We start from the raw sequence: 18,006 nt of genomic DNA, 5'->3' as shown, positions 1-18,006 counted from the left end.
ATACTAGCAGATGTCAATAGCTACAGAGGATTGCACGACAGGCAGAACGCGTACGATTTGAATTCGGGGTTCATTTCTGTTCACTATCTTTTCTCCCTCGGGATCACCATTGAGACTAGAAAGCGTGTACTTTTCTTCGCATGATATTCTAACTAATTTCTCCGTTCTACCCTTTTTTTTTCCTTCCCCTTTTTACAAAAATTCATTTTCATTCTTTAATTTTATATGATTTAATTTTCTTAATTTTATCCTAATACATTAATTAATTTATTGATACTAAAAAATTACATATTGACTCTTAATGTTAATATTTGGTATTCCATTGACTATCCTGTAGGATGCAGGAAGAGAATTAGTAGCCATTTGATGAACAGAGAATCTAATTATATTCTCTCTGTTTTAATCTGGTTTATCTCCACGGTCCTTTTAAATAAAGAAGAAAACAAAGCTCTTTTAAGAATTATATGCCGACTTATATTACATATCAATTTCAGACCCCCTTTTTATATATTTATATATATATATATATTTTATGCTGCCAACTCATCTGTTATTGACATGATCTTAACTTGAATCACTAACTTGTACTTTAATTAATTAATTTAATAAATTAAATTTTAAACACGATAATTCAAACTTTGTAAAAGGGACATAAATCGGTCAAATTGAAACAGATATCAGATGGAACACTGCCAGCTTTCCCCACCTAATAAGTCACTCAATCTCCATTCAAGACCTCACACTTAGCCATTATAATACTACCTTTAGTCCGGTTCTTGACATAAGGATTACTCAATTGATTTAAATAAAATTAAAAAAATTAAATTAATTATTCATAAGAAAAATGTATGTCAATTCTTTTAAACTGTCATTTCTAATCATGTGCATTATTGTAGCTACCTTGATAAAAACTCTTTACTAATTATAATTAATAGGGATATTTAGAAAAAATATATAAATTTGAATATAACTAAAATAAATCATTTGTCTAACTTGTTTCTTCTTTTTCTTTCCCCAAAATATTTGTCTAACTCTTATATCTAGTGCAGAATATACAATGCGTCTATCTATATTTGCGACCGTACAAGGGATGTGATGCTAACCTCTCGATCCTTATCTTCCAGAATATATTGATGCTTCTGTCCCGTGCGGTGCTTCCACTTCATAAAGCTATATTTGTAGTGCATGCCAGCTTCATCCAATCATTCCCCTTCATTTCATGTGTGCTTTGGCAATTAGCTGTATGTATAAAATGTTGCAGATAAATGCCATTTTGGTTGTGTTAAGACAAAAGGCTACTTGTATTACTCAGTCAGGCTTTACAATCCAAGCGTTGTGAAGGAAGAAATTCATATTTTAGCGGATAAATCATATGGTGCTGTATAAGAGAACTCTCACTAAAATATAAATTATTCCTCATGTCTTTAATATATAATCTAATTGTTGAGTTGATTTTAATCATAAATATAAGACCTATTTTTCATATTTATCAATCTGTTCTAAATTATCCCTATGAATACTTTCTCAACTATAATTAAGTAAGTGAGGGAGAAATGATATTAAAAAAGATGATTATGGTATTTTAGAAAAAACATGTCATATTTCTTATAATTAACTAACTTACATAACTTCTTTAATTTAATCAAATTAGTTAAATAGATCTTATACTGAAGATCGGAAGAGTATTAAATTTATATATCCGTGCGAATATATAAAATTACGCACATAAAAGTCTACCAAGTACTTCATGTTATTTACAAAAACTGTCGCTTTAAAAATTTCAATGAAACATATTTATGGACGATATTAGATTTGGTAGGTAGACTATTCAATACATCTATTGTGTATTTGGGAGAGTATTTAATTAAGTCGACGCTATTTTGTAAGATATTATTAAATTTCACAAATGGTTCTTTTGTCTTTGAGAACAAATGGAAAATGAGGGAGTACTTACTTTAGGTATGTATTTATTCATTATTAAATTATATTATTATTAATAAGTTCATTTATCATATTGAGTAATTTGCCATAATTTTTCGGGTGGCGGTGGTTGCTTTTTAAATTTGGACTAGTCAGTGGAATTCATGACACTGTGACGGATGTCACAAGAAATGGGTCTTTTCACCGATAAATAGTACACACCGCCAAGTTAATCTAATCTATCTTTTTTTTTTTTAAAAAAAAGTGTTAGATATAATATTCATATACTACAATTATGCTTTTCTCACCCCTTCATGTGTTTATATAGCGGGGAACTTCGATTTATGCTTCTAATCATTTTTTGTTGGTTAAGTTATGCTTTTATTAATTATAGTTCTTGTCAAGATCACAAACTCAGAGCTTCTTTTTTTTTTTTTGTTGAATCAGAGAAATATTTAATTTTGTTTGACGAAAAAGAAATACATAAATTTGTTTGTGTGTAATAAATAAAATAAGTGCTTGTTGGTTTCTAAATGAACTGTTAGGGATAGTGCGCAACGAGAGAAGTGGAGTTCATAATAGTGAATCATGTCACATGGCATAGTGGTCGCCACCATCCATATATACCACCATCGTCCATAGATATGTGGTAGTAGATTGTTTCTTTAGATTTATTCTCTGTTTTTTTATTAAAATATATAGGCTATTCATATATAGGTTCTTGTTATTCTTTTACTTTATCCTCCCACCGTTTTTACAAATAGAAGTTTAAACAATAATTAATTTGAAAATAATTCTTATTATGTTTGATTATTTGTATTTTGTATTATAACTATCCTTGTGAAAACTACTCCCTCCGTTCCTTATTATAAGAGACATTTAATGTTATGGCATGTTCCCATATATAAAAGACACTTAAAAGTTGTCTATATTTTTTTTATTAATTTCCTATTTTTACCCCTATTTATTTTGTCTCCAACTCATACTCCCTCTCCCTCACCTTCTCTTTTTTTTAATAATTTAATTGTTCTCTCATACTCTCTCCTTATTAATGGGGCATTGTTTAGAAAAATATTATAATTTTTACAATATTGTATTCGACTAATTTTTTTAACTGTTTTTTTAACTTTTTTTTTTTAACGTAATTGTTATTTGTCTCTTATAATAAGGAACGGATGGAGTACTTAATATGAAAGACCAATAGGGATGATTTAAAAAGTTTATGATAAATTTGACAGGAAAGATAAAATAGTAAATTGATATCTTATATTTAAAATTGGATATAGAGCATAACAGTGTAAAAGATATTTCGTACAGATAATTTTTTTAAAAATTTATTCTGTCCTCTATTATGTGAACAAAAAAAGCTGATGACGTATTTTTTATCAAGAGATGCGATCACCATGTACCTCAACACTCCCTAAGATGAGTAAGGGCCAAAATATTGAAAGTTGACAGTTTTGTTTTCTTCCACTATAGTGGCTAGCTGTGTATGGTTTATTGTCTACGAACAATATGACTTCATGGGCGTATTGTATTTTTATATTCATTAGGATATTGGGCGGTTCATGTCACTTTCTATATATGAAGTAGTAGTGATCTGGAGGAGGCCAGGCCAATTGGACACGGTTGCTTCAAATATATAATTTTCCTTCGATTTTATTAGACAATATTTGACAAGATGTCTATCTATAATAGGGATTCTATTTATGATTTGTTCTGTTCATTCATAATGACTAGCAGTAAATATTAAACATCTCATATCTCATCTTTTTCTTTCTTGCGGGCATACAACATCTCATATCTCCAACGTGTGTGGGTGCGCTGATTGAGGCGAAAATGATCCTCAAATGAAAAGGTAGGTAACAAACCTTACAGCTTTGAAAAGAAGAACACAATCATTTTATTGAGAAAAAGACTACAGAAACTCAAATGGGCCCAAAGGTTTTTTTTTAAAAAAACTTTTTTCGGTTAGTTAATTCATCACAAAGACTATGCATAGTTTTGGATTCATAGAAATATAATCAGCTTGATTCAATGTCTTTATAATTACCAACAAGAATGAGAGTTGATCCAATTGCTAAAAAGTCAATTTATAACCTGCAATGTTATGAGTTTAAATCCTCCTGTTAATATAAGGTACTTGTTGGTGGGCGATTTGTAAATATCTCTACAGACACTCTTTGAGTTTGAAGACATGTCTTGGCTTTGATAAATTCTCGAGATCCAACTCACATAAACTCTCTTGTAACAAAAAAATGTCTCTATAATTTTGTTATTGAGAAAAGATTATTAGAGATAACATGTCATTAGTCTAATAACGATATTTGATGATAATAGAGATTTTGATCAAAATGATTATAGTTTTATGGATGAAAACTGTTTTCCCAATCAGGAATCATCATTTAGACCCACAAACTAGATTTGATCTATTTAACTAAATGGAATGTAAAATACCAAAATTACTGTATATGAATGTACTAGACAGCTTTGCAAGATACAACTTGGTGATGATCCAATGGGGCAATGATATTGTTGGATTGACCGTCCTATCTCCTTAGTAGGCCTGCTACAACTTATTGGGCTGCTTTCCCCCCATTTAGCCCAGCCCATCCAAAACCAGAGAAAAAAAAGATGACACGCGCTAAAAAGAGAGATTAATAAAAATAAAAATTGATGACCCCTGTTTTACGTGAAGAATTTGGTGGGACGCCGAAGGAGGACCGAGGGGTTGGCGGCTGACTGGGGGGCGGGGGCTTTTGGATGCGGCGCGGGTAGCCGGTGACTGAGAGTTACTGGAGAAGACGGAATCGTAGCCCGCGGAAACAGCGGTTTTGGAGGTGAGGGGGGCCAAAAAATTGTGGCTAGGGCCTTCATTTGGGTGAGAACGACGAGGTGAACTCAAGGGTGCGGGAGTTCGGTGCCGCAACGAGGCCGTCAGCTGAGACCCGATGAAGAAGAGCGAATCGACGCCGGTGGTGACAGCGGTGAGGGAGGCAATAGAAAACTGGTAGTTTTGAGTGCGTTGGAGGGTGAATTTTCGCCTTTAAGGTTTGGCTGCCATCCACTTAAATCTTTCTTTTCTTACCACCTTTCAATGGTGCGATTGGAGTTGTTCTCTTTGGCTATTACATCCGTGTGGAGCAAAGATTTTCGTTTGAGTTTGAGTGGACAATTTGCTGATGTTCGACTTGGCAAATCTTTTATGCTTCTTCTTTGCAAATAATTTTTCAGTCTATGAAAATGTTGAGCATAATTAAGTTCTCTTTATCAATCTGTTTAAATATCTCAATGCTCAACTTCTTCTGGGCAAATTCGGTTCATGTGCCTCTTAATCAACCTGTTCTGCTTCTTCACTGGTGGTTGCGCAAATCTGTCTCTTCCTCCCTTCCTAGACCGAGCTTCCCCCACCTCTAGCAGGAAATATCTCTCCTCCGTTTGAAGGAAGCACTTCCTTCCCTCACTGCTGCACTGTCCTCTCCCTTTATATACCCAAACGCGCGATCAGGGGGAGAGGAGACTGATTTCCACTCCCCATGCAAAAATCTCGCCCAACCAAAGGGGTCCTTAGTGAAAAGTGATGACAAAATGCATAGTACATACAATTGGCTGTTTATGTTAACTCCATCTAAGTGTGTCCATGACTTCATTGAGCTAGTTGTTTTTAATTTTTTAAGTGTGGTCTCGCTAAAGCTAAATGTTACAATGAACTGTTTGCTTGTAGGGTGATACAAAGTTGACGTCTTAGAGTATTGGAAGAAACCTTACTGCAAACGTCTTGTCATGGTATGTTCTATGTCTAATATCTTGCTCTATTTACATGCTTATTTTTGTTCGATTTAAACTTCTTAGCTTTAGGAATCTGGACCTGCAGTCAAGAGCTTTTTTTAGAAATTACTTTGGAAACAATCTTAAACTTCTGGAATCCTTGAGTTTTCCAACTGGTTGATAGAAACTTGAGGAACTGATGTGGTGCATTCTATCGTTTTCCATGTCATCATCTCATTATTGGGCACATCATTTGGTGGAATGACTGAGTGCAGGATCCCAATGGTTATGTGGATGATAAAAGTGAAAGTAGATTGTATATCGGGAACCTTGATCTTAGAATAACAGAGTAAGTACCTACTAATATCGCTGTGAGACATGATTTTTTGCCCACGTTTTCATGCACATTCTTATTTCTCTCCCTTCATCCTTTCCAGAGCAGCTCTTATAAAGATGTTTTCTCCATATGGGAAGATTGTATCTGAGGATTTCTTATGGCACACTCGCGGCCCCAAGCGTGGGGAGCCCCGTGGCTTTGCTTTTATCCAGTATAGCTCAAGAGAGGTAATTGGACTGTGTATTTTAGTCGTTGTGCTTTTCAAGCAATCCCTGATTTTCCTTATTAAAGTGAGTATGCAGGAAGCAGAACTGGCCAAGGAGAAAATGCATGGGAAGTTAGCTTGTGGCCGGCCACTGGTTGTTCGGCTTGCGAGTGAGAAGTGCCTGTTAGAAACAGCCACTAACTCGTCAAAAGTCACGGGAGAAGGGCACAAAATACACCTTACCGGTAATGGCATGGGACAGACAAGTCGCAGTGCAAAAATAGCTGCAATAAAGAACAAATTGAAATCAATAGAGGAGGAGAGCTCTAGGCCAAAGAAGCAGAAGCTAACTGATGATGTATCTTGAAGCAAATGTGTCAGTGAACTTTGTATAACCAGGGATTTGATTCAATGACTTGAAAAATATCAATGGGCTATATGCCTGAATCTGCACAAGGTCGACTCTTGTTAAGCCACCAATATATGCGACTCAGCTTTTTCTTTGTTTTCCGGTCATGACTTGGCTTTACTATTATCCAAAGGCTACGGTATATCTTTACGTGACATGAAATTCTTTGAAGAGAAGTGGTATGATTGCCTGTGAATTTCGGTAATAATAAAGGGGGCTGAAGACTACTTGCTGAAAAAAAATTTGTAAGCTAAAAATTGTCGCATCGAGCTGGCTCCAAATGTATGGGTGTTCCTCTGCTGTCTGCATGAAGTCCTTGTGATATTGGACGGTCCCCTTGATATGTACAGAGTCTCATATTTTGCGCACCCAAGGGTCTCCGAGCTCTTGTACGGCGATATGTTATTCTATATCTGATTTTTAATATAAGAATTAATTTGATTCAATTCGGTCTTAAAAACAAGATTTCAATTTACTTTATTTTTTATATTTATCTTTTTTTTTAAGATAGTCTTTATAATAGTTACATATATTAAATATTTTATCAAATAATAGTTTTAGCTAATATGTATGATTAGTGAGAGTTTTTTTCAAAAAAATGACACATTTATTACAAATAATTAACTTAACTAATTTTTTTAATTTATTCAAATTGGATGATTTGTTCTTATATTAACAACTAGTTGTAGTAGTGCATTTTGGAAGCCTACTATGCGATATCTTTCGTGATGCCTTATTTTAGTTCTCTAGCTTCTTATATCAGTATCTGTTAATGGGAAAGCTTCATGCCAGGATTCCATCTGTGCTGCTTTAACTGATGATATTGTAGCAGATTGGCCTGCTCCACACCATGGGCAGAGCGGCAGCAAAATCGAGAAAATTCTGTGCTTTAGCTTTTAAACCGAGAGGTGTGGTGGTGAGTGTGGGTGGGCCCGGTTGGTGGGATGGCCCCATCGCAAATACTAGTAACAAGATAAGACGGATCGCAGCGCACGGCATGATCCCCTGCTGTGGCTCAGGCCTGAAAGAAGATCAGGAACATCCTCTTCCATCTACCATTTAGCTCTCCGTAATTCCCCCACCCACACGTAGACATAGATTAATTTAAATTTATACGTTAAATCTTTAATATTCACGTAAACATTAGAAAAAGGAGAATCTACATCTGACTAAGTATAAGGGGTCTGATAGTCTGATTCTGTGAACGAAGCATGCTTTCCATTTCATGCATGCAACCAAATTTAAGAGCACCAATGGAATGAAATTAATTGATCTTTAGAGAACCAACCACTGGCAAGTAGGACTAATTTGGACACAATTCGTGACATGATCTTTCTTTTCTTTCTTTTTTTAAAGAATTCTCGGCACACAATTCCCATAAAAGAAACATATATATGGAGGCAGAGTTTGTCGCCATTACCTGCACGATTCATAAGCGATAATTAGCATTCATCACTGAAGAATGGGACTTCTGCTTTCTCTCAGAGCAACTCTCCTTTTAAAAATGCCATTTCTCTCGTCCTGCTTTCTCCTCACATGGATCATCCATTCGTGCAGCTGCAGCTGTCTCACTGGACTCTTCTCTTTTCTCAATAACATCAGAATCGAATATTTCCTTGACCCCATTTCCATTTTTAATAGTTCTACTACTCTGCTTAATACGTTCTTATTATAACAAAACTTCCCGCTACATGCTTCTCCATACATAACAATAGCTAAGCTTTCTGTTTTTGTCTAATGGCTTCGAAGCTTCTTCTTCGCACTCCATTGTCTCCTCCGTCAACGTGCCGCGTAATTCATCGTTCGTCTACTCATCAAAATCTTGTCAGTTTCTCTCCCAAAATTTCCACCTCTCATGACCCATTGTCATCAGAGTCGATGAGGAGTAGTCAAAACCGAACCCCATTTCTGTCCCCTGTTCCTACCACGACCAATACTGATCCTTATAGAAAGTCACGTTCAGCTCCATTTTTGACGGCAAGGGTCACATCCAAATTAAGCTTCCCTCTTGTTTCCCCCAGTGACCATTGGGGTATGTGGACCTTTCTGTTTGCCTCCGGTGCTTTTGGTATATGGTACGTAATGAATGCTAACCTCTGCAAAAGTTGACTCTTCGATATATTCATCTTTTTGCTGCCTATTCCAGTTCTAGTTCTATGACATTATTAAAAATTATTTCATCAGAATTTAGTTTCTTGAGGTTATTTTGGAGTTAAGGTATTGTTGAAACTAATCATGGTAAGCACTGCAATATATTATTTGGAAGTGAAGGTCAGAAAACACGAAGATTGGGAGTGCCATTAGTGGGTGTGTGACCAGCATTTTGGTGGGGCTTGCAGCTAGCAGTTTTGGAATCGTTGGCAGCGATGCTCCGGCATACTCAACTGTAATGGAGTTCCTACTTCCCTTGATTGTTCCTCTCATGTTGTTCAGAGCCGATCTGTACCGTGTCATCAAATCAACTGGAACCCTTCTCTTGGCTTTCATGATTGGTTCAGGTATACTTTATTTGCCTCCATGAGTTTGTAATTTCCTTACCATGGATGCCAAGGCGCTTTGTTCTGTTCAATGAGCTATTTGTATGTCACTTGACATTCTGAATTGTGATGTACTGAGAGGACTGTGAATGTAGAATCTCCATGCAGATTTCAGCGCATTGTTTCTTTGGCTAACCCTGTTATAAATCTTCAAAAATATTTTTAATTTTGTAAAAAGGAAGTTGATGTCTGTTCTTGTTATCTTTCCTGATATTCTGAGGGTGAATCACATTGTTCCACTTCCATCTCATGCTGACATTTCTAACTTCTCCCTCATATGACAGTTGCAACAATAGTTGGAACAGGAGTGGCATATTTTCTGGTGCCAATGAGGTCGCTGGGTGAAGATAGTTGGAAAATAGCAGCAGCTTTAATGGGCAGACACATTGGTGGAGGTAATTTATGTTAACCGTTGATGTTCTCCTGGATTAGTCTCAAGGTTTCACTATTTACTGAGCACATTAAAATAGCGATTAAAACTAGGACCGGTTTCTTATGGCATCTTTTCACCATGTCCTTTAAAAAGAGCTAGTACATATATGGACAATTTTTTTTTTTTTTTGGTAACATGCACGTGGACAGATTTCCACATTACACTTGCAGCATCAAGTCATTGACTCTTTCAAAAGCTTCTTACAAATGGGTATGGAGAAACATACACACACGCACACATATGGGATACTCTTTCTCGTTTCTGCTGAAAATTTCCTTTTTTCTTTGGCTCATTAAGATAGGAAAAATCTTGAGAGCATGTTATCTCTCGGAATTATATCATTGCTGCCTATCTGCTTCGATTTTCTGTTTCATAATTAACATATTTTCTGATTTTGGTGTCATATAGCTGTTAATTATGTTGCTGTGCCAAAGCCCTTCTGTTTCATATTAACATATTTTCTGATTTTGATGTCATATAGCTGTTAATTATGTTGCTGTTGCCAAAGCCCTTGGCCTCTCTCCCTCAGTTCTAGCATCTGGACTGGCTGCAGATAATGTTCTAAATGCTGTGTTTTTTGCCACTCTGTTTGCATTAGCCTCTAGACTGCCTCCAGAAGATCAAACATCAGAAGGTATGCCAAATTCTAGTCTACTCGAGACACATTTTTTTAACATGACTCACTTCTGGCTAGCATACTTTCACATTTATGCGCTCATAGTTTGGCTTATTCTGCAAGTATTTAAAATGGTAATCTAGCTATGACAATTCTTTCGTTTTAAAATCCCTTGTTTGAATCAAGTAATTGACTGGTAATTTACATCAAGGAACTTTTTGCAGGTGCTAAATTGGATGAAGGGTCAGAGAATAGCAAAAAATTTCCAGTGTTACAGATGGCAACATCTATTACTGTGTCATTTGCTATCTGCAAGATTTCCACTCTACTCACAAACTATTTGGGAATTCAAGGAGGTCAACTCCCAATTATTACATTAATCTCTGTCATGCTGGCAACAACATTTCCAAAGCCATTTGCTTATCTTGCACCATCTGGTCAGGGAATGGCTCTAATTCTCATGCAGGTCAGTTATTCTTTGTGAAATGCTTTTCTCTGTGTTTTCCTTTTTTGCTACACTTCTTTTCTCTTGTCCTATCATATAGAAACCTTGAACCTTGACCATATTCCATGCTAAACCTCTTATACAGACCACCGGTTTGGCACAGCCTTTGATTTTCCAAACCAATTCAAGCCCTTTAGATTTCAGTTTCATGAACTTCAAAATTCATTCCTTAAAAACGAGATTTGATGTTGACAGTGTTAAGTCTTTCATGGGAACAGGTATTCTTGACGGTGGTGGGTGCAAGTGGGAGCTTATGGAATGTGATCAACACAGCACCAAGCATTTTTGTGTTTGATTTGATTCACTTGGCTGTTCATCTGGGTGTGATACTTGGTGTGGGAAAGCTTCTGAGGTTTGATGACAAATTGCTGCTTCTTGCATCCAATGCTAATGTTGGAGGCCCTAACACAGCTTGTGGGATGGCCACAGCCAAAGGCTGGGCTTCCCTCATCGTCCCAGGAATCCTTGCTGGTGTTTTTGGAATCTCCATTGCAACTTTCTTAGGAATTGGATTTGCTGTCACTGTACTGCAGAACATTTACAAGCTTCGGATTTAAATTTTTTCATCCTGATTTAGGATATTGATCATAAGTAAAAATAACATTTCAGGGAGAATAATCTTGATTGTTTTTGATTCGCCTATCCCAACTATTGTCCACAGGAAAAAGATCTACTGACACATCCAACATAATACACACTCACCTTAACTACATGGGAAAAGATTCCGCAACCTTCCCCATAAGAGGGATTGAGGCTCTTTGATAAGAATAATCACAATTAAGAACCGTTTTCAATTAAACATCCGCATTTTCAATTTAACTTAGATTGTTTTCAAAATTAGGTGTAAATTTATAATAATAGTTATTAAATTGATCATCAACTGTTTTATTTCACATTTGACATTTATTTTTAAGATATCATGAAAAGGCAAAAAAAATTCATCATTTGAGTATCATCCGAGTCCAATTGAACAGTCTAAAGCAACCAAAAAATAAATAAAAACGATATAACAATAAAATTGATCGAACTTCTCTTTTAATTGAACTAATTTGTTGAATTGATTTGATTTTTCTCCAAACCAAACCAGAGGTATATTTATCCATTTCTTCTTAAACCAAACCAAAGAGTAATTTCAATGCATATAATTAATAAAAATATTTTGAGAAAGACAATATTCATTTATTACAACTAATTAATTTAATTAACTTTCTCAATTTTTGTAAATTAATTATCTAATGCTTATATTAAGAATTGGAGATAGTATTAATATCCATACTACTTACTTGTTATTAGAAATTTTTTATTATTATATATATATTTTTTGAAATTTCACATCGATTTTGCATACCTTTTTTTTTTTTGGTTGAAAAAACATGAGACTTGAGTGTGACAGAAAAACAGTGGTCATGTGCAAACCATGGGCCTCTTTGCCAGTTTGCCCCATGGATGTTATCGATGGTTTTTTTTTTTTCAAAAAAAAAGGTAACATTGTAGCAGTTTCTTTTTTTACGAAGATCTTATCGGTATTTGTTTGGGGCCAAAAACCTTATCGATAGCTGGAAGCAGGGAGAATCACCGCAGTACAAGATAACAGTGATTTCTATCTGAAATTTCCGTTGCCAATGACGGCCTTGGCCACGCCGTCGCCCATCGGTGTTACCGTCCTGTCTCGGTCATCGTCAAACGCGTCGCGGCACCGTCCGTCTTACCGTTCCCGCTACGGCAGCCTCACCCCATTCCCGCCACGTGAGGCTGAAACCTTGTCTGAAAGAACCACAAGACCATTTCCGAAGAGGCTGACTTTGACGCCAACTTCAGCTCGACTTTTCACAGTTAGGTCGCAGCTGAAATATCCCATCGTATCTCCTGATGATCATTGGGGCACATGGTCCGCTCTGTTCAGCATTGGTGCTTTTAGTCTCTGGTAATAACATGGTGCTCTCTTTGTATCATTTACAGCTAGGTACCTTTAACATGGTGCTTTCCATCTCTGCCTTCTTATTCTTTTTTGGTTTCCCTGGAAACGTGGGAAAATTTAAATGTGAATTTTACTTTTGAAATAGAAGGTTGACTTAGCTGTTCTGACGATAGTCAATTTGTTGTGTAATTTGCGAAAATATTACAGTGGTACATTAGAGTTAAGCACGTGTTATGTTATGACATAACAGATGCTAGTTGTATGACAGCCGTCAGCTTAGTTATACAAATTCTGAACCTCTGTTAATCTGGGAATAAATTCTATTTGTTATTGCGATTCGAAGTGAAGCTGTCATTGCTGACAAATTCTCTGAATTTATCCACTTTCAAATTAGACTTTTTTTTTCCTCTTAATTACTTAATAGTAGAATGTAAATGAACATATCTGGGTGACTTATTTGTAAAATGAATATATTTTACATGAAATGCAAGGTCGGAGAAGACCAAGGTTGGAAGCATGGTAAGTGCTGCCCTGGTGAGCACCTTTGTTGGCCTTGCAGCAAGTAATCTAGGAATACTTCCTTATGATGCGCCGGCTTACGCAATTGTCTTGGAGTTTCTGCTTCCCTTAGTTATTCCCTTGCTATTGTTTAGAGCAAACTTGCGCCACATGGTGCACTCCACAGGAACCCTACTGTTAACTTTCTTACTTGGTTCAGGTGATTTAAGTTACTTGGGCTTGGGAGAGTCCTGTATGCCCAAACATGAAAAGGTTGCACTTAAACTTACGCACTAGTCAAATGATTAAACGTAGCATTATAATTGCCCTGCTGCAGTAATATTATTCAGGCTAACACCTAACAGAGGCAAATACAAGACTACAATGAGACCTAGACATTGAAACATTGTTTAATTATAACAGTATTATGGGAATTTAATTTTGTTAATTTTATTTTAATCATGTGAATGGCAGTTGCCACTATTGTTGGAACTCTAGTAGCATTCTTAGTAGTGCCAATGCGGTCTCTCGGTCCTGACAACTGGAAAGTAGCAGCAGCTCTCATGGGAAGCTATATTGGTGGATGTAAGTTCCTCAAAAAGTTGAGACAAATTTAATTTTAGTCTGTCTGTGCCCGAAGTACGGGTACAAATAATCTGTTACATCAATTGCAGGTTTTATGTTAACTCCATCTTTCTCTGGTGTTAATGTTGTATTATAATTAGTGCGATACTTTATCTTATGTATTCTGTATCTTTTTAGGACGTTCATATTTATCATATATACGTAATATTTCATAAGGGATGCCCGATGAATGATCGATCATGAATGTATAACAGAGTTGGCGTGCAGCAACGAGAATGAAGAATTTAGCATGACTTCACGGATGCTTATGTTGAATTATGTTTGCATCATGAATTTAGTACATAAAACTCTGTAGATGCTGAGTTTAGAACTTTAGTCTTAGCCATTTTTCCCTAAAACAATTTTTTTTTATTCATTTATTTTCACAACGACGATAAAATAACTGAATGAGTTTCCTTTGTCCCTTTCCTGGCTGCTCGGGTTGATTGCTGTAGCTGTTAATTATGTTGCTATTTCAGAGGCGCTCGGTCTGTCTGCTTCAGTTTTAGCAGCAGGAGTAGCTGCAGACAATGTTATTTGTGTTACACATATCATGGTATTGTTTGCATTGGCTTCTAACATACCTCCTGAAGCTTCAGCCTCAACTACTGGTATGATTTTCTGGTTCTTACATGCTGTTGGGCTGCAAGATAAGCGTCTATTTATCTTTTCCAATAGTTGCTTAATATCTTATGAAGTGTAGCACACTACAAAAGACCGGAGGGAGTATCTTGAATCTAGATCCAGCTATTCTTCTCTTATGTTGGGTAAAATTAAAACTGTTAATTTAATATAATTGTCAAATGGAAAAGTTGGCTTGACGACAGAGCTAATATTGGCAGATGATGCGATGTACATAGAGTCCAGCGATGGGAGCAAGATACCCGTGTTGCAGTTTGCCACTGCACTTGCCACATCGTTTTTAGTATGCAAAGCTGCCAAAAGCCTAACAAAATTATCTGGAATTCAAGGAGCAACTCTTCCAGGAGTCACAGCAATCATAGTCATTTTAGCCACTGTCCTCCCAAGGCAAATGGGTTCCCTTGGACCTGCTGGTCATACTATTGCACTGCTCTTGATTCAGGTAGCAAAATCCTTGAAACCTTACGAAGACCTTATTTTCTTTAATTTGGTGATGTGACCTTACTTAATCAACATGAGAAAATGCTGCTCAGGTATTTTTTGCAGTGACTGGGGCTAGTGGGAATGTGTGGACTGTCATCAAGACAGCCCCAAGTATCTTCATGTTTGCTCTAATCCAAGTGACCATCCATCTTGTTATAGTTCTTGGGTTCGGAAAGTTGTTTGGGTTTGATTTGAAACTGTTGTTATTAGCATCCAATGCCAATATAGGAGGTCCTACGACTGCCTGCGGAATGGCCAAAGCAAAAGGCTGGGAATCTCTGGTTGTTCCTGGCGTTCTTGCAGGCATTCTTGGCATTTCCATTGCCACTTTCCTTGGCATTGGATTTGGAGTTATGGTTCTCAAACACCTTTAATTTAAGGCTCAATAGCAAGTACATTTGAAGTCATGATTCTTTTTTCTTTTCTTTTCTTTCCTTTTTTTTTTTTTCAGTGAACATTTTTGCATATAGCTGATGGTGTCTAGTTTCATTTTGTCCTTCCATGCATTGCATGGAGATATTCAAAATATTCTAAAAATAACACTTACAACCAAATGTTGTTATATTAATATGATGCTGCTCAATGATCAAAATTGAATAATAAAAAATCCAAATACCATAGTGATGTAGAAATATAGATGGAAGGAAAATCTAGGCTATAAGGAGTTTAATAAATTGTTGAAGAAAGATTAAAAGAATAAAAAATTGTACGAAATCTGGTAGAAGTGTACTATTTATGGTTTACGAATAATACTATTTTATATAAATTTTAGATTTTATTCTGAAGTTGATATTGATTATTGATAATATTCACAAGACACGAGCAGTAACTAGAAAACACACTACACGCGACGATCTTTCTTGTGGGATTTTGATTTAGTATGAAGCAGTAAAAATTTATATGTGTCATCCATTTGCAGTTAAAATATATGCACCATATTACCTGAACAAAAACAAATTATTTTACTATAGATTCATAGCATGGTGCCTGCGCTCAACGACAACTTTTGCCTTCCGGCCTTAATCCGACCCTTTTGTCCCATCGAAATAAGACTTTGCACAATTTGGGCCGAGGGACGTCTTCCTTTTGCTACCTAGTTTTTTTAATTAACATTGCTTAAACGATAATTGTGTTTAAAAGAAGGAGCTAGTCTTTATAACATAGTGAACTAATATTCAAATTCTTACTCAGAGACACGTTTATATTTAGTATCTGACCGTGTCTCGAAAATGATTGTCTCCAATTAAAAGATATCTGTGCATGTTAAGCCTGCACCTTGAGGAGATTGTTAAGATGTTAGAGATGCGAGCGGATAAAAGGTTAGAGTAGAGGCTCTGGAAGTGGTTGGGGTTTTTCTCTCTCTTGGGAAATGCGCTGCAACTTTTTTCTGCGAACTCCATGGCCGATACGGGGCAACGGAAAATGCCACCAGATCATAAGCTAGCTGAAGAAACCTCCGGGAAAAACAAGAAGAAAAAGATTGAAGAACCTCCGCAAGCAATTATGGATGACCGGATGGAAGAACAAGGTGAAGCAGAGCAACACTCGGCAGAAACGAAAAAGAACATGGAAGGGGGTTTCGTCTCATACAAAGCCTCCCTGATGGGTTTCAACGGCGTGGCGCACGGCGCGAACCCGATGGAGGAGGATGATCTTTTCAATGCTGAGAGCGAGTTACATTGGAAATTACCGGAAGTATCTGAAGAGTTCAAAAACCAAATGGAAATATACCCTGTGGTTCCTGTAAGCGAGGAAGAATTCAATGAGTGGTGCCAGCCCTGGAATTATGCACTGGTGCTAACAGTGCTAGGTAGAAGGTTCAATGTGTATGCTCTAAAAGATTACCTGCGAATTTTGTGGGGTTTCTCGGACTTTGATTTAATCGACCTCCCAAATAATTACTTCCTCGTTCGCTTCAGCGAATCTGATCAATGGAAAGCTCATTACCGAAAAGTCTTATATGATGGGCCATGGGTAGTAAAACAACACTGTGTCCTGGTGCAGAGATGGTTGTCATATTTCAACCCCCATCAGAATCCTCTGTGGCGGGTCGCCACATGGGTGCGGATCCCTGATATACCCATGCACTATTATAACAGTCATTGCATTACCAGAATAGGTGATTGTATTGGTCGAACTCTGAAGGTGGATATTAATACTCTCAGCAATGGCCTGCACACAAATCAGACGAAGGTCGAGAGAGGCAAGTATGCAAGAATTTGCGTGGAGCTTGATTTGCAAAAGAAACTGGTACCCAGAGTCATTGTTGCTGGAGAAATCTTCAATGTAGAATACGAAGGGCTAGGAGTAATCTGCTTTGCTTGCGGCAGGTTTGGTCATCGGCGTGAAGCATGCCCCTGGAAAGTCAGTATGAACACGCAAGAGCCAAGTGCTTCAACGTCACCGCCGATCGTAGTTGCACCATCGAAAATGCCGGAAAAGAACAAGGCTGACACTGATGAGACGTTTGGGGTATGGATGCTTGCTGGCAAATCTTCTAGGGCTCAGTTCCCGAAGTATGGAGAGCAGAAGCCTGGGTTGCGTACTGCAGCTAGTCAGCCGAAGGCTAAGCGAACAGAGAAAATGTATGTGCAGAAATTGAGATTCTCAGTCTTTGAAGATTGGGAAGAGACAGAACAGATGGAAGCAACCTAGCCCCTAGATACGAACAAGGAAACTGCAAAGCAGGATGCAGAAGGAAAGGCCATTGTCCTTTACCAGAAGAAGAGGGCTCTAGAGGGGGTCAAGGAGCAACCACGTCGAGTTAGGAATGAACAGGGGCGGAAAAATGCTCATAGTCCAAGGGTATCTACTAAGGACCTGGGAAAGGAGAACCAGCCACCTCCGAATGGGCCGAACTTTGGACCTGGGCCGGATAAAATTATAAGAAACAAAGAAACTGAGGTAGCTTCACAAATGGGCCAGACAAAACAGATAAAGCAGAAGAGCCAGCGGACCCATAGGGTGGTAATGGGCAATGTGGAACAAGCAGAATCAAAATTTGACGAAGCCCAATTGAGTACAATAGATAGGTGCAACATAGAAGAACCACACATACCGTCCCAAGCACTTAATCTCGTCACGAACACTAATGACGAGCAACAGGGATAG

General features: G+C 37.1%; 4 protein-coding genes across 5 annotated transcripts; all 4 read left to right on the top strand.

Annotated features, from left to right (window-relative positions):
• The first annotated feature begins 4,631 nt into the window (after window positions 1-4,631).
• Window positions 4,632-6,794, top strand: LOC114752175 (probable RNA-binding protein 18). Of its 2 annotated transcripts, XM_028940900.1 has the most exons (5): window positions 4,632-4,971; window positions 5,645-5,706; window positions 5,964-6,037; window positions 6,126-6,252; window positions 6,328-6,794. In XM_028940900.1, the coding sequence occupies exons 2-5, from the start codon at window positions 5,704-5,706 to the stop codon at window positions 6,595-6,597; spliced, it is 474 nt and encodes a 157-aa protein (XP_028796733.1). In that variant the 5' UTR covers window positions 4,632-4,971; window positions 5,645-5,703; the 3' UTR covers window positions 6,598-6,794. The 2 variants fall into 2 exon arrangements, with proteins under 2 accessions (XP_028796733.1, XP_028796734.1); XM_028940901.1 differs by lacking the exon at window positions 4,632-4,971 and having other exon boundaries at window positions 5,696-5,706; window positions 6,131-6,252.
• A 1,723-nt stretch (window positions 6,795-8,517) lies between these two features.
• LOC114752167 (uncharacterized membrane protein YjcL-like) lies at window positions 8,518-11,287 on the top strand. The gene is made up of 6 exons (XM_028940894.1): window positions 8,518-8,714; window positions 8,911-9,137; window positions 9,461-9,571; window positions 10,091-10,243; window positions 10,450-10,691; window positions 10,949-11,287. The coding sequence occupies exons 1-6, from the start codon at window positions 8,518-8,520 to the stop codon at window positions 11,285-11,287; spliced, it is 1,269 nt and encodes a 422-aa protein (XP_028796727.1).
• Window positions 11,288-12,268: 981 nt separating this feature from the next.
• On the top strand, window positions 12,269-15,303 carry LOC114752176 (uncharacterized membrane protein YjcL-like). Its single transcript, XM_028940902.1, has 6 exons — window positions 12,269-12,654; window positions 13,140-13,366; window positions 13,621-13,731; window positions 14,226-14,381; window positions 14,613-14,854; window positions 14,946-15,303. Exons 1-6 carry the CDS (start codon window positions 12,353-12,355, stop codon window positions 15,267-15,269), a joined length of 1,362 nt encoding a protein of 453 aa, XP_028796735.1. The 5' UTR covers window positions 12,269-12,352; the 3' UTR covers window positions 15,270-15,303.
• A 990-nt stretch (window positions 15,304-16,293) lies between these two features.
• On the top strand, window positions 16,294-18,006 carry LOC114752166 (uncharacterized). Its single transcript, XM_028940893.1, has 2 exons — window positions 16,294-17,505; window positions 17,584-18,006. The coding sequence occupies exons 1-2, from the start codon at window positions 16,294-16,296 to the stop codon at window positions 18,004-18,006; spliced, it is 1,635 nt and encodes a 544-aa protein (XP_028796726.1).

This window comes from Neltuma alba, unplaced genomic scaffold (genome assembly GCF_004799145.2).
Source record: "Neltuma alba isolate B1F8T4 unplaced genomic scaffold, ASM479914v2 tig00007263_pilon, whole genome shotgun sequence".
Taxonomy (NCBI): domain Eukaryota; kingdom Viridiplantae; phylum Streptophyta; class Magnoliopsida; order Fabales; family Fabaceae; genus Neltuma; species Neltuma alba.
This window is presented reverse-complemented; position numbering and strand designations above follow the sequence as displayed.